This window comes from Oenanthe melanoleuca, chromosome 8 (genome assembly GCF_029582105.1).
Source record: "Oenanthe melanoleuca isolate GR-GAL-2019-014 chromosome 8, OMel1.0, whole genome shotgun sequence".
NCBI classification, from domain to species: domain Eukaryota; kingdom Metazoa; phylum Chordata; class Aves; order Passeriformes; family Muscicapidae; genus Oenanthe; species Oenanthe melanoleuca.
Window position 1 is genome coordinate 8,365,516 of NC_079342.1, and position 13,943 is coordinate 8,379,458.

At 38.1% G+C, this 13,943-nt stretch overlaps 1 protein-coding gene across 2 annotated transcripts in view; it reads left to right on the plus strand.

The window, feature by feature from the left end:
• COL11A1 (collagen type XI alpha 1 chain) overlaps positions 1–13,943 on the plus strand; it is a 126,888-nt gene that overhangs the window by 79,006 nt on the left and 33,939 nt on the right. For both annotated transcript variants that reach the window (XM_056498085.1, XM_056498086.1), the window contains exons 33-41: positions 940–984; positions 1,115–1,168; positions 1,258–1,302; positions 4,261–4,314; positions 5,037–5,090; positions 9,158–9,211; positions 10,184–10,291; positions 11,060–11,149; positions 11,436–11,489. In XM_056498085.1, the coding sequence (XP_056354060.1) occupies positions 940–984; positions 1,115–1,168; positions 1,258–1,302; positions 4,261–4,314; positions 5,037–5,090; positions 9,158–9,211; positions 10,184–10,291; positions 11,060–11,149; positions 11,436–11,489 (558 nt within the window). The remainder of the gene's footprint in view (positions 1–939; positions 985–1,114; positions 1,169–1,257; positions 1,303–4,260; positions 4,315–5,036; positions 5,091–9,157; positions 9,212–10,183; positions 10,292–11,059; positions 11,150–11,435; positions 11,490–13,943) is intronic.

The window sequence follows — 13,943 nt, forward strand, 5'->3', positions numbered from 1 at the left end:
ATATTATTGTTAATCTTGCCTAAAGAGTTATCATGGTGTTTTATGCTACCACGCATACAGGTACTAGGAAAGACAGACCCTCTCCTTGAGAAGATCACAGGCTGAGTAGCATTTCAAAAACAACACATAAATTTTATTCTGATAAGTGAAATAAAACCAACAGGGAAAAAAAAATCTGTCAAGAAAACAGGTGAATGCATTTAATTGGTTTCCACTAAAAAGAAGCTTTGTGCTAAAACATCTCTGATGATTTTTCTTGCTGGTTTTTTCACCAGAGATTGGAAAGTACCAGTCATCAAGTTCCTTTCTCTACCTAAAGGACACTTTCTTGAATTCTAAGATTCTTTGCATTACAATGCACAGCAATTCCAGCTCAGAGCTTAAAGGAAAAATCAAATTGAGCATGATTAATAGATATATTAAAGCAAAAAATTAAGGACTGGTATTCTGGCAAGTTCTGTGTGTCTATCAAGTGTGCATAATTTTGGTAGGTATTATAGTGCCCATTTCTGTTATAAATGAAGAGAGGCTTGCCCTTTCTTTTCTCCATTAACCTGCAGAGCTGTCCACTGTAGACTGGGAACTTTGTTTTAAGGCTGTTCACAATGCCAAGTCTTTCAGACTGCTGCAGAGGGACTCTGCTTGTTGTGTGCCACCTTCAATGCTGCTTTAATGTAGATAAAAGTGCTCTAATGCCTCTGACAGAATCTGACTCTCAGGCAAATTCAGTGCATTTAGCCACAAGTCCCAGTGAACTCAGAAAGATAACCAGTTTTATCAAGGACCATGATTCTGTAAATTGAAATGCAAAGTAGATGGTTAAAGGTAAAATAACATTTAAACTTAAGGGAGTTGCTTTCTGCCTCCACTTCAGTAATAAAACTTTATCTCACGAATAGAATGCCTGCTAAGATGATTTCTGTGAACTTTTCTTTCCAGGGATTGCATGGCAAACCAGGCCCCAGAGGACAGAGAGGACCAACAGTAAGTTCTTTTGATTTGCAATTTAGAAGCTTCACTGTGTAAATTGCCTCCACTATACTGTGAAGAATTACTTTCATTAGATCATAAAATCCAGCATTTATCATCAAGTGTATCTGTGTTACATTGACAGGGTCCAAGAGGCTCAAGAGGTCCCAGAGGTCCCACTGGTAAACCAGGTCCAAAGGTAATTGTCAGGCACACTTTACAGATTGGCTGCTGGCTGTTTCTTTTATATGAATGTAAATCCTTGAACGTTCTGTCTTCCCTTTGCAGGGCACTTCAGGCAATGATGGTCCTCCTGGCCCACCAGGCGAAAGGGTTTGTGGAAGCCAGCTTTGTACATGTTTTTATCCACTATATAGGAGTGTGATTGGAGAGTGGGAGGGTGGTTTTCTTTCCAGTTCTCCCTCATATCTCTGTGCTACTTTGACAAGGTAACCAGAATTAACAAAACCTCAGTTCCAGTGATGCTTTTCACAAAGTTATGAATGGAGTTGCTGAAGTTTGCTGAAAGCTTCTTCCAACTGTATCTCAGTTTTGTGCTTATAGAAAAGAGAGAGTACTTACACACCTTGTGTTACATGCATGCACTTTGTGTACACCCCTGTGAATTACAGGTGTACTCACAACTTAGACTGTTCAGATTTCTTCACTTACTGCAGCTTACTGCCTGTTCATTGGATTAGAAAACATAGCCACATGCAGAAGATTCTTTTTTGAAGCAGCTGAGTTTTTTTGTTCTAATCAGCTAAGAATTTCCTTCAATCTATTTTCTGCATGCCTCAGAAACCCTATTGTTCTCTCTAAAACAAAATTTTCTGCTTGCTATTATCTTACTAATCAATACACAAATCCACTACACAGCTCATTGTACAGCACTGCAAAGAAAAAAGAGTATTAAAAAATCGTATTTATAATGGCAGCACTTTAAAACCAAGTCAGTTTAAGTGGATGAGCTTTGTGCCATTGTATTTTTGCAAAGCTTAAGCTTTTTCATATAGAACACCTAAAGATCTTCTCCCAGTATCCCTAGCAAGGTGCTCTTTCTGTAGGAGTGTTACTCTTCAGGAGGGTGCATTTTCCCCAGCTCCGTAATGTCACTTTTTTTGGCAATGGGATGGAGAGAATGAGGCATAGACCAAGAAAGGAAATGTAGGTTGCTTTACACTGAGGAGGATCAGAGGCAGCCTACCAGGAGGGGAATAGTAGATCCTTGTGGAAGAGGAGTCTGCTGACAGCTGCAAGAGTTTGCAAGGAAGAGAAGTTGTGGGGTACTAAAACAATGAGCAGATCAATTCAAGATGAAGGCATCCCTTGAGAGAAACTGATAAAAGCAAAGAGATGAAGAATCATAAAGCACCATGTTTCTCATCACTTGTGTAATGTAAGTGTGAGATATCTATTTGCTTCCCAAGAGGGGTGAGTGTCAGACAAAAAATAAAACTGTCATCTCTTCTCCTCTGAGACTATTTCAACTACCAAACATGAAAATAATAAATAATCTATCCTGCATAGCTACTGTTAAAATGAAATTTAATAACAAAACTGAAAATGTAATTTTGATACCATGCTGTTAGTATTCTAGTGCTTTTTCTCACATAATCCGTCAGTCCACTGACTTGAAACCTGCAAGCCATATTGTGGATGAAAAGAAAAATGTGAAGTCTTTTCCTTAGAAAGCCTCAAAGCGTCAAAACAGAGGGAATTATTGAGAGAGAAGGTGCATTTAAATGTAAAACTTTGAGTTGTGTTCGTATTACTCAGTTTCTGAGACTGACCAATTTCATTCAGGTAATTTGTAGCTGAATTTTATTAGTTTTCCTCTATAAAGCTCCACTTTTTTTTTTTTTTTTTTTTTTTTTTTTTAGCTTTATGTTATACCCAGAAACAAATGAGCAAAGTTAATTTGCTCACAGACACTGCATATTGAAAAATGACTCGAACCCTCATATGGAGCATATTTGTGTGTTATGAAGGTTTCAGGAACAGATTTATACCTCTTTCTGGAAGGAAAAAAAAGTATGCATAGGGCAGTAAGATCACAAAGATTTCTCCCTTTGCCTAACACTTCTTAATTGATTCAGATTTAGTATTTCAGTATAACAGAAGTCTGCCCTGGGATAGGATTCATTTAAGATCAAGTTCTCCCAGGCTGGGCAGAAGGAATCCTCTCCCCAGCTGCTTTTGTGCTTTGCCCATTACAGAAGGCAGCTGAGCTCTGCAGGCCTGGGCTCTAAGGAATGAGGCTTATGGAAGTCTGAGGAGCAAAAGGGTAATTTGGGAGATGTGGCCTCCTGCTTCAAACCAACATTTCTAACATATTTAGATGTCATAGGAAACCCACACATCGTACACCAAATAGAATAGGATAAAGTCTTGCACATATGGGTATATAACTAAGCTGTGGAATCATGTAAATTACTAAGACTCTTAAGATTTCACTTAGTACATTAAAAACTAAAGAGCAAAAAGGACTTTCATAAGGACTGACACAGTACCTTTCAGTATATCAACAGTAAATTTTAAAAGCTGGCCTCTGGGGTTTTTTTTATAATAACTTTAGAAAGAGTCATGTAAGCTAGTACTTTAGTGTAAATATCTATGTGTATAGATATTTACATGTGAATATGCATGCATGTGCACAAAATGCACTGTCAGTAGATCATCTTTAGCTAAATTTTTAAAATCATGCTGCATGAAAATTTTCTCACTCCATATATATATATATATACACAAAACTATAAAAATAAAATGTTCATATATCATGGGATTTTTAAACTATTTTTCATAACAGTAAAAATGCTGTATTTAATCCTAGCTAACTCTGAAAAGTTTATTCTATTTGTACTGTTGTACTGGTTTGAAATATTATCAGGGTTTATGAGTTGCTGAAGACGAATGTTTGACTGAAAGTTAAAAAGATGACCAAATTATTAACTAAATCCCCTGGTTTATGCAACATGGAAGAACAGTGCTTCTAACTCTCAGCTGGTTCCTACTTTATCATGCACAGTTTTAGGGGTAAGATGCAAACATAGCTGACGTAAGCAGTTTTTCTCATTTTTTTACTGCATTCCTACACAAGCACTATTGCTCTCAGGAGATCCCTCCAGTGTGTGTGCTTGTGAATTGTTGCTACCAATATTTATGACAGTGTGGCTAAAGCTTTATTCTTAAATCCAGACATTACCTGCAGGGTTCCTATATTTTATAACTGAAGCAAACTTTCCATCCAGTTTGAGTAAGACTCCATTTGTTTGATTGCCTTTAATCCAGGGACCGCAAGGGCCTCAGGGACCTGTTGGATTCCCCGGACCAAAGGGACCTCCAGTAAGTATCTCTTTTATTAAGTATGTGCAACAACAGGAATAGTAATGTTTGTAGTGTCCCTCTGAAGTGAATAGTTGAAAATTTATGTAAGGGATTGTTTATGTATAGGTTACAAATATTCTTGTTGGGCCTTAAGGGTTTGGAGTCACATATTCTAAGCATGACTTGAATGATTGATGCACTGAGGGAAAATGAAGAGGAAGGAGGCATTCACTAGTAGCAGAAACATATAGAAGTAATAGCACATTTGAGCTGCCCCCTGAACCAGTTTAGGTTCTTCTAGTGTGCCTCTGCTCATGTACAGTACAAAAGCAACAAACAACCCGTGATTTTTTTTCTCTCCTATGCATTTGCTACTTCTATTTCCAATTTCAAAACCTGAAATTTTATCAAGTACTTCTGTAATGCTTAGATTTGTGTTGAGTCATTAACCAAAGAAAAATGGAAGTATAAGGACTTTCCATGATTTCTGAATTAACAGAAATCTATTTTGAACATGTTTACATTTCACATCAGTCATTCTCCAAGCAAATGTTAAGACACAATAGGAAGGACACAAGGAAAAAATTTTATTCAATTCCTAGCTAGCTAATATAGGAGCAGTTAAAATTTACCAAAACTAGTCTAGAAATAAACAGAGAGCAGAGATTCTGACAGCTAATTGCACACTTTTTTTTAAGATGGCTAAAAAATTGCTTGATTTATGTATTTTATAATTTCAGGGTCCACCTGGAAAAGATGGCTTGCCTGGACACCCAGGACAGCGGGGTGAGACTGTAAGTACTGTAAATGTACTCTGCTGTGTTAGTGTTGTTCTAAAGGTCATGATTATGTGATCCAAACCAAAGAAATAGAGACTACAGGGAAAAATTAAAGAGGCTGGCACCAAGAGGTTATATAATTGCACTTTCCTTGTAGATGGGCCATGAGAAAGCTTTATTTTGCTCCCATGATGCAAATGTGAGGTTATTCTTTGGTATGTCCAGTTAGTAACATCAGAATGAGATTGAATATTCAATAGAGGTAAAAAAGATTAATACCCAAGTCTCAATTTAAATTAAGATTTCTCAGACAATTACTGTACAGCAGTTTTCCCACTGAATGCCATGTACCAAAAATAGTAACATAAAAAATAGTCTTATTGATGATAAACAGCTAGAAAACTGAAAAGCCAAGACCTTTGGAAAGTAGAATCAGGAATGATTGAAAATAAAATAAAATTTTGAAACTATGTAACCCCTCTAAGAATCACAATGAATAAATTCTGGCATCAAAATGCAAAAGATACTATGTAATACTTTTAATTGAATTATCTTTAAAAAACACACTATTTCTGTAGTGTCAAAACGTTACTCATATTCCATTATTAAATAAAAATTCTCACTTGAATTTTTCAGAGCTAGAGAAAGCCATAAATTAGTTCATTGCAAATTTTCTTAGCATGTACAATGTGTTTTAGGCTCTTGCTTCATTGGAAATCTCTTAGTGACTGCTGAGTCATTTCCACAGCTGGAAGGAGGAGCACAGAGGTTGGAGTAACACATCCCTCTGAAAATCTCTATTTTCTTCTGCTAGTATTGTAGCATTGTGACATTGTAATGCTTTGCAATGATAGTGGCTTTTTGGTGTGTGAAATATTCTTGACTGTTCTGTTCTTTTCCTTTGCAATGATGCAAAGACTGTGCTGCGTACCGTAAGGACCAACTGTAATCATTGTTTACACTGCAGGAAGCTCAAACTTGTTCTTTAGTCTGCTGTTAAAAAGTTATATTTTTTCCCTTTAGTTTTACTGCTTTGAACATGAGCCAGTAATGTGCCAGTACAGCAAAGAAAGCAGAGAGCATCCTGTGCTGCAGCAGGGGGATCTTTTCCTTCTGTCCAGCCCTGCTGAGGCCAGGAGCAGTGTCCAGTTCTGGTTTCCTCAGGACAAGAGAGAGCTCCTGGAGAGTGGCCAGGAAAGGACCACTAAGATGATTGAGGGACTGGAGCATCCCTGCTGTGAGTAAAGACTGATGGAGCCAGGACTGCTAGAGAAGGCTCAGGTCTCACCCAAGTACAGAAACACCTGAAAGGGGCTCTAGAGAAGATGGAGCCAGGCTCTTTGTGGTGCCCAGTGACAAGACAAGAGGCAAAGGGCATAAACTGAAACACAGCAGATTCCATCTGAACATCAGGAAGTGCTTTCTCTGTGTGAGGGTGACCAAGCACTGCCACAGAATACCCAGAGAGGCTGCATCTCCATCTGAGGTGTTCAAAAGCCATCTGGGCACATTCCTGAGCAACCAGCTCTCAGCAGCCCTGCAGCAGAGCAGTTGCACAAAATTACTCCAGAGGTCATTTCCAACCTCAGCCATTCTGATCATGTGACACAACATATAACAAAATATTCAAAATACAGTGAAATCATGGACTCTGCTGCTGTGTGAAATTTGAACCAGGTCCCTCAGGATTCACTCTCTCCTATGGTTCCTAATTTTGTATCACTTCGGGTTCAATAGGATTATACTTATAAAAAAACTGGAGTAACTTAGGAGCAAATGCAGCTTTTCATTAGGATTGTTTTCTGCCCTGTGTGTTTGTAAACTTGGGCCAAAATTATGCTTAAAATCTTTTTCCCCATGGATTCTCATATATGTGTTCTTGTAGAAAACCTGATGGATTTAAATCAATCAGTAGGCTTGTTGACTTTCTTTTCCTGATGAAGATATCCACTTCAAGTTTTTAAAAAATGTATAAATAGAAAACTTTCATTACACTCACTGGTAGATTAGGGTATTAAGAATTCTGTTTCTTATTTAGACACATATCTTATTATAAAGTTCATTGGTGCATATGGGCATTTCAGCAATTAGGGAATTAGGATAAGAGACATAGTCAAGCATAACAAATTAGAGAGCCAGATTCCCAGGTTGCACTCTGCAGTTTGAATATGGAATAATAAGCACATGTTGACAGCAGCCAAGGTAACTATTGGTGGAGAAGAGGCTGCAACTTTTTACCCCATATACACTTGGAAGAACTGACATTGTTTGGTGAAATTATAGACATAGGAACAGTAATATCATGGTAAATAATTTGGAATATACATGTAGGAATAAGCTTTATACTGAGAACCAATGCTATGCCAGTTTGTCCTTAGAAGTGATTATAAATTTCAGTGATGTCAATCTCAGTTTGGCAGGAGGCCTCAGCAATGAACATTGCTAGATTGTCTGCTGTTATGGAAGAATCTAGAGTTTCATGTTTGTAAGGAGATAAAATAGAAATATACCATCTCTGTCATCTATTAGAATTAACTGAAGGCCTTCTTCTTGTTACAATAAAGCATTTCATTAAATTGTGTTTCACAGAAAATAACAGAAAAAATAGGCTACTAGGCACTTCAAAACACACACGTGAGACATTAGCATGATTTTAAAAATGCTAAATATTTTAGATGAAGCCATGGAAGGTTCAGGTCTTCTCGAGTAGCTGCTGCTGAAATCTCCTTTGCTTTTTATATATTTTAAAAATGTAGGAATAGATAAACTTGTAACAGAAGGAGGTAGTGAACTCAAAGTATCAATGCACTCTGCAAAATCGGGACTAGGAGTTCTTCTCAAGGTGCTTTCTGTAATTGGGTGATGTTCAACATTCTTTGTCTTTCCTGACAGCAGGCTTACAGAGGAAGCTTTGATTGTGTAAAGGAAGGGACATGGAAATGATTCCTTCTGGAGAAGTTCTGATTTTCTGGATTTTCTGTCATTAGAACAAAGGGGTACTTTTGCTTTTTTTTTTTTTTTAAATCTGGGCTATTTCAGATGTCTGAGGGAACACCTGAGTTATGGGCCACAGTGAACCCCTGTAACATCTGGCTGGCAGCAAGAACAGAATCAGATTGTGTCAGAACAGCTCAAACAGGAACTGATGGAATAGGGCAATATCAATCAGACTGTGCCCAGAGGAAAGCTGAGCAGGGCCCAACATTTGAAACAACTGGGGCCAGATAACCCTTTTGTTTTTACACAGTGAGCAGAGCAGGAGGCAGACACAGGCTGTTAGGCAGGCAATATTCTGTAGGACCCTAATGTGACCCAGCAGGATTGCACTAACACTCTTCCAACATTTGAAAGAAATAATTCAGCATAAATCAAAGATGCATTAAACAGTGCTATTATAAAGTGACGTTCTTATTCAGTTCATTGACTAATTTTGGCCTATAATCTGGAGCTGCTGATTAGAAAATGAAAATTCTGTAAAATTTGCCCATGTTCTAAAAAATTGTCTCAAAAATATTTCCTTTCTATTCTGTTTTTGACATCACATTGGTTTTTCATTAGCTTCATTCTTTTTGTGGTACTCATGTTGCCTTTTCTACCATTTCTACATAACCTTCACCTTCCCTGGATCTTTATTTCTTTTCATCTTCTTTTTGTCTCACCTCCACTTTCTCTTTAATGCCCTTCCAACTTAATCCTCCATCTGTGTCTTTCTTTAAAAAGCATTTTTATGTCGGCTTTTATGATTCATAATATACATATGTAAAAATGTATTTTTAACTGTCTTTTAGCCTCATCACTTATGCATTCAAACTCATCTAATCAAGTTCTCCTAGAGAGATCTGTAAAACTGATGGCAATTTTTACTGCTGTACCACCTCAGAGAGATGGGAACTGAGAGATGGAAGAGAGATTAATCAACATTTCATTTCTAAGCATACACAGACAAAAAAGATTTCTCTTTTTTATTTCCTGAAGAGGAGTGTGTGACATGGAATTTCTCATTCAGCTCTTCAGCACAGATATGAATTTTGTTCTTCTATAACTTGTAAAGGGTAATGAAATATTCTGTAATTATTTCACAGGGTTTTCAAGGAAAAACTGGTCCTCCTGGTCCTGGTGGTGTTGTTGGCCCTCAGGTAAATAATTTCCCTTTATAGCTGACTTCAAGAGACCAAGGTTTAGTGGTTATATTATGGGTAAGACAGATGCTTTTGCTGTATTAAAAAGACCATATCAATGGGTATATTAACTTTTGTAACAAAAGTTGCATAACAATGTTAGAAAGCTATACTTAGTAATCATCAGTTATTCCAGAAAAAAAAAAAAAAAAAAAAAAAAAAAAAAAAAAAAAAAAAAGGAAGTATTTGGGTTACCTTTCCACTTAGTTTTATGTTTTGGTTTGGGTTTTTTGTTGGTTTGTTTTTGTTTCATGGTTTTTTTATGTGATTATGAAATTGGTGGTTTACAGAAGTCAAGGAGACAGATTTCTGTACCATTAAACACTTTAGAAAGAAAAATGCAATGTGTCAATTTCTTACCAAAGAAAAATTTTCAGTAACTTTTAGATTGTGAAGAGATAAATTATCAAAATTCCATTTAGTTTAATCTTATTAATTTACAACTTAATCAAGCATTAAGAGCTTTTTTTAGCTAATTCCATCAGTGAATCTTTTCTGTTAGGGAATCTGAAGAGAGATCTTTCAACTCTCCTGCCTTACAATTCCTATTATTCAGAAAAACACCAGTACAGAATGTTTCAAGGCAAGAATAGTACATGGATTTCTCTCCCATGTCCTTTTTGTAACCTTCTCCCATACACGCTGTGTTTTAAAGCTTCAGTGCTTAAAGAACAAGGTCAGGATTTCACTCTTTGGAAGCTGCACAGACGTGTCTGCAGGCAAAATGCAATGCAAGATTTATTTTATAGGACAAAGATATTTTGTAAGTCAGCCTTGCCTGGAGGGAAGGTGAGGAATGTATGCTAAGCAATGGCATTACTGTTTGGTAAATAACAGCTGGATATTGAGAATCTGCTCCTCTCCACTTCCTCCCACACCCCACAAGACATTAAATACCTTAGGTGACTAAAGCTGTACTTTTGTGCCTAGGGTCCTACTGGTGAGACTGGACCAATTGGTGAAAGAGGCCATCCAGGTCCCCCTGGTCCCCCAGGTGAACAAGGCCTCCCAGGTGCTGCAGGAAAAGAAGGTGCAAAGGTAAGATGTGGCTTTGGGGAGCAAACAGACAGGGACAGATAAATTGCTGACAGTGTGACATTTCAAATCATCATGTAGACATGCAGAATAAAATCAGAACATACAGTGTAAAATCATGATTGGCAGGTTTCACCCAGAAGGACTTGGAAGACTGGAAGTTTCCAATTTTAGAGCTGTGTCTGCTTCCACTGAAATAATGAGACTTCTCTTGAGCCAAAAATTAATATTTTTGTAATAAAAACTTTTTAAATTTTTTTTTTTGCATATACTATGTATTCAATATGGAGATACTAAGTACTGACATTTTCACACCAAGGTAGAAAATTGCACATTGGCATTTAAAGTCAGATGTGTAGTAGTGAATAAAAGGCAGAATTTCACTGAATATGTTTAACTCCCTGCTAAATTTTTGGCTACCACTGGGGAACAAGAGAAATATTACCTATCTAGTTACTATGTAATTCCATTCAATTTTTGATTATAAGTGAGTATCAAAAATTTTTATTGAATGTATCTTTAAACATATTTTTTTATGGCTTGTTGTGTTTTTCAGTATTTGTATTCCATAACTGGTACTGTATTTTGTCAAAGTTCATTATAAGTGTAACCACAGACTATTTTACTGTTAAAAGAATTAGTGGGTGAATAGCTGGAGCCACAATCTTTGTTTTCATTACTATAACTAGGATCTGGCAGTTAATTTTCATTGCTCATTGTACATCTAATTTTTAAACATATTTTTTAATAAAAATGTAATATGTTTCCCAGGGTGACCCAGGCCCTCAAGGCATTCCTGGAAAAGATGGACCAGCAGGTCTTCGTGGTTTCCCTGGAGAGAGAGGCCTTCCAGGTGCTCAGGTATGATACAAGCACTAGAGCAATTGCCATGATATTTCTAAATAAAAGAAACAATGTATTAGCTCCTTTATTTCATGAAGTGTTCTACTGTGCTTAAAATAAATGCAATAGGAGAACAGACATCAAGCATCCAACATATAATATAATTGGCTAGATAAGAAGAAAGGAATTTATTCAGGTTTATTTCTTTGGATCTTTACATGCTTCCTATTTTATATGTGTTGCAAAATTACTCTTGAGCTTTCCAGTTTAGTAGGCAAGCTTTTTTTTTCCTTTTATTTTTTAGGGTCCAGCTGGTTTGAAAGGAGGGGAAGGCCCACAGGGTCCACCTGGCCCAATGGTAAGTAAACATAATAATTTTATGGAAATATAAACAATATTCCCTAATAAGCTTTTTTCTTCTTTACATGCTGTGGTGTTTTCATTAGTGCAGTCTGTAAAACAGCAGGCAGATCAGACTTCTACTAAGTATCCACACTAATAAACATGCAGGGATTATGAAGATAATAGAGAATATCTGAAGCCTTCTCCCACTAGAATTAGTTATGACATTTACTTGCTGCTTGATACTTGTCACTTACACAAATTGGTTTTGAGATGAGAGGTTTTCTGCAGTGCAAAATTCCATGGATACTGACTAGTGGACTAATGCTGTTGTGGTGGGCTTGCCTTGGCTGGATGCCAAGTGCCCACCAAACTGCTCCATCCCTGCCCTCTTCACCTGGACAGGAGAAGACAAGATACACTGAAAGGCTTGTGAGTCAAGGTAAGGACAAGGAGATCAGCCACCAGTTACATCATGGGCAAAACAGACTGGGAAAATGAGTTTATTTTCAATCAAATCAGAGTAGGATAGATATGGAGAAACAAAAACAAAGTCTGAAAACACCTTCTCCCCACCCTCCCTTCCTTCCAGGCTGAACTTCATTCCTGATTTTTGCTTTATCCTGCCCGAAGCAGTGCAGGATGGCCCTCAGTTCATCACATATTGCTGCTCCTTCCTCCTCATGGGGAGGACTCTCACACTCTGCTCCTGCTCTGGTGTGGGGTCCCTTGGCTGGGAGGCAGTCCTCCAGAACTTGTCCAAGTGAGTCCTTCCCACGGGTGCAGCTCTTCATGAACTGCTCCAGCCCAGATCCCCCAGAGTGCAGTCCTTCAGGAACAGGCTGCTCCAGTGTGAGTCCCCTCTGGGGTCACAAGTCCTGCCAGCAAACCTGCCCCAGTGGGGGCTCTCCATGGGCCCACAGTCTCCTTTGGGCACCCACCTGCTCCTCCATGGGCTGTGCATGGATCTCTGCTCCCCCTCTGTTGTGCATCTTTTCCCCACTTCCTAAATTCATTATCCAAGAGGTTCTATCCCTGTCACTTATGGGTGGTGTGAGCTCCACTGGACATGGGAGAAAGTGGCATCTTCTCCCAGAAGTCAGCCCTGTGAATCCCCTGCTACCAAACCCTGCCATGCAAACCCAGTACTCCTGTGTTCCCTTTGTACAACTGTGTAAAATCATGTCCTACAGGAATTTTCCTTCTAGGCATTTTAAGCTCAATAGTAGAGTATGCTTCAAGTTGCCTGTTCTCTGTTGTCATGCTTTTTTGCGAAGAAGTTCTACAAGGATGCGCTGGCATTCAAAACATGGTAGAGTTATTCCCAAATGTGAATTGTGTAGATTTTGACAGTCATCTTGTCAACTTATTTCTTTCATTCAGTGCAATTGAGGTTAAAAAAGAAAAGAATCAATCACAGCTATTCATGTTAGGAAAAAAAAAAGTAATGGAGGAGCTGAATTTCTATGTGCTTCAACAAAGCTCTCTTATGTCCTTGCAATTCATATTCAGATTAGAATGCATTAAACATGGATAAAAAGCCACACATAGTACAGTACAAGTAATACATAGGACTTGAATTCTTCAAATGAATTATGGAATTATTAATGCCAAAAACCTGAATTTATAGTTCTTAACAACCTGCAGCAGATATATATATTCCCAAAAGGCACCAAAACAAAGAAGGAATGGAATGGAATGGAATGGAATGGAATGGAATGGAATGGAATGGAATGGAATGGAATGGAATGGAATGGAATGGAATGGAATGGATGGAATCTAGTAGGGAAAGTCAAAAGGGATATCATCTTACCCATCTGAAGAACCTGAAATGTTAAAAGAAAGGATGAATCAAAGTCAAGAAAGCATAGACCAGAACAATCTCTTCAATGTAATGGTCATGTCTTGATTTTTTTTGTTGAAGGAACCCCTCAGGCTGGACTGACCTCCCAGGCAGATGGTTCAGGTGCAGTGACCCAGAGCCCTTCTGAGCATGCACAGAGCAGCCAGCACGGGCAAAGCTCAGAGCTGACATGTGGCACAGTCCCCCCTGCCAGCCAGCCTGTCCTCACAGAGCTGGGCCACTCCTGTCAGGGGTCCTCAGAAAGACACATCACACTAGATAGCACACCTTATCTAGTGAAGGTTGTCTGTATTCTGAAATCCGTATGTTTGAATTGAAATTCAGATGATCCATGTTTTTTTCTAATTCTTATAGGGTGTGTAGAAGTTAGTGTTTTAGCTGAAAACACCAGAGCTTTTCTGAGGAGGATGTCTCAATTATCCCCATCCTTTGGTTCAAATCACAGAGCTCTCTCAGAGCTCATGAATAGTACTCCTTTCACGTGAAACTAAATTGGTAGAGAAAATCCAGGAACACTATTAATGCTCCCCAGCTAATGGGAGTTCAGTGCCAGACTGAAATCATCATTAATTATAGTCCAGAAACATACAGAGCATGGGTGTCAGG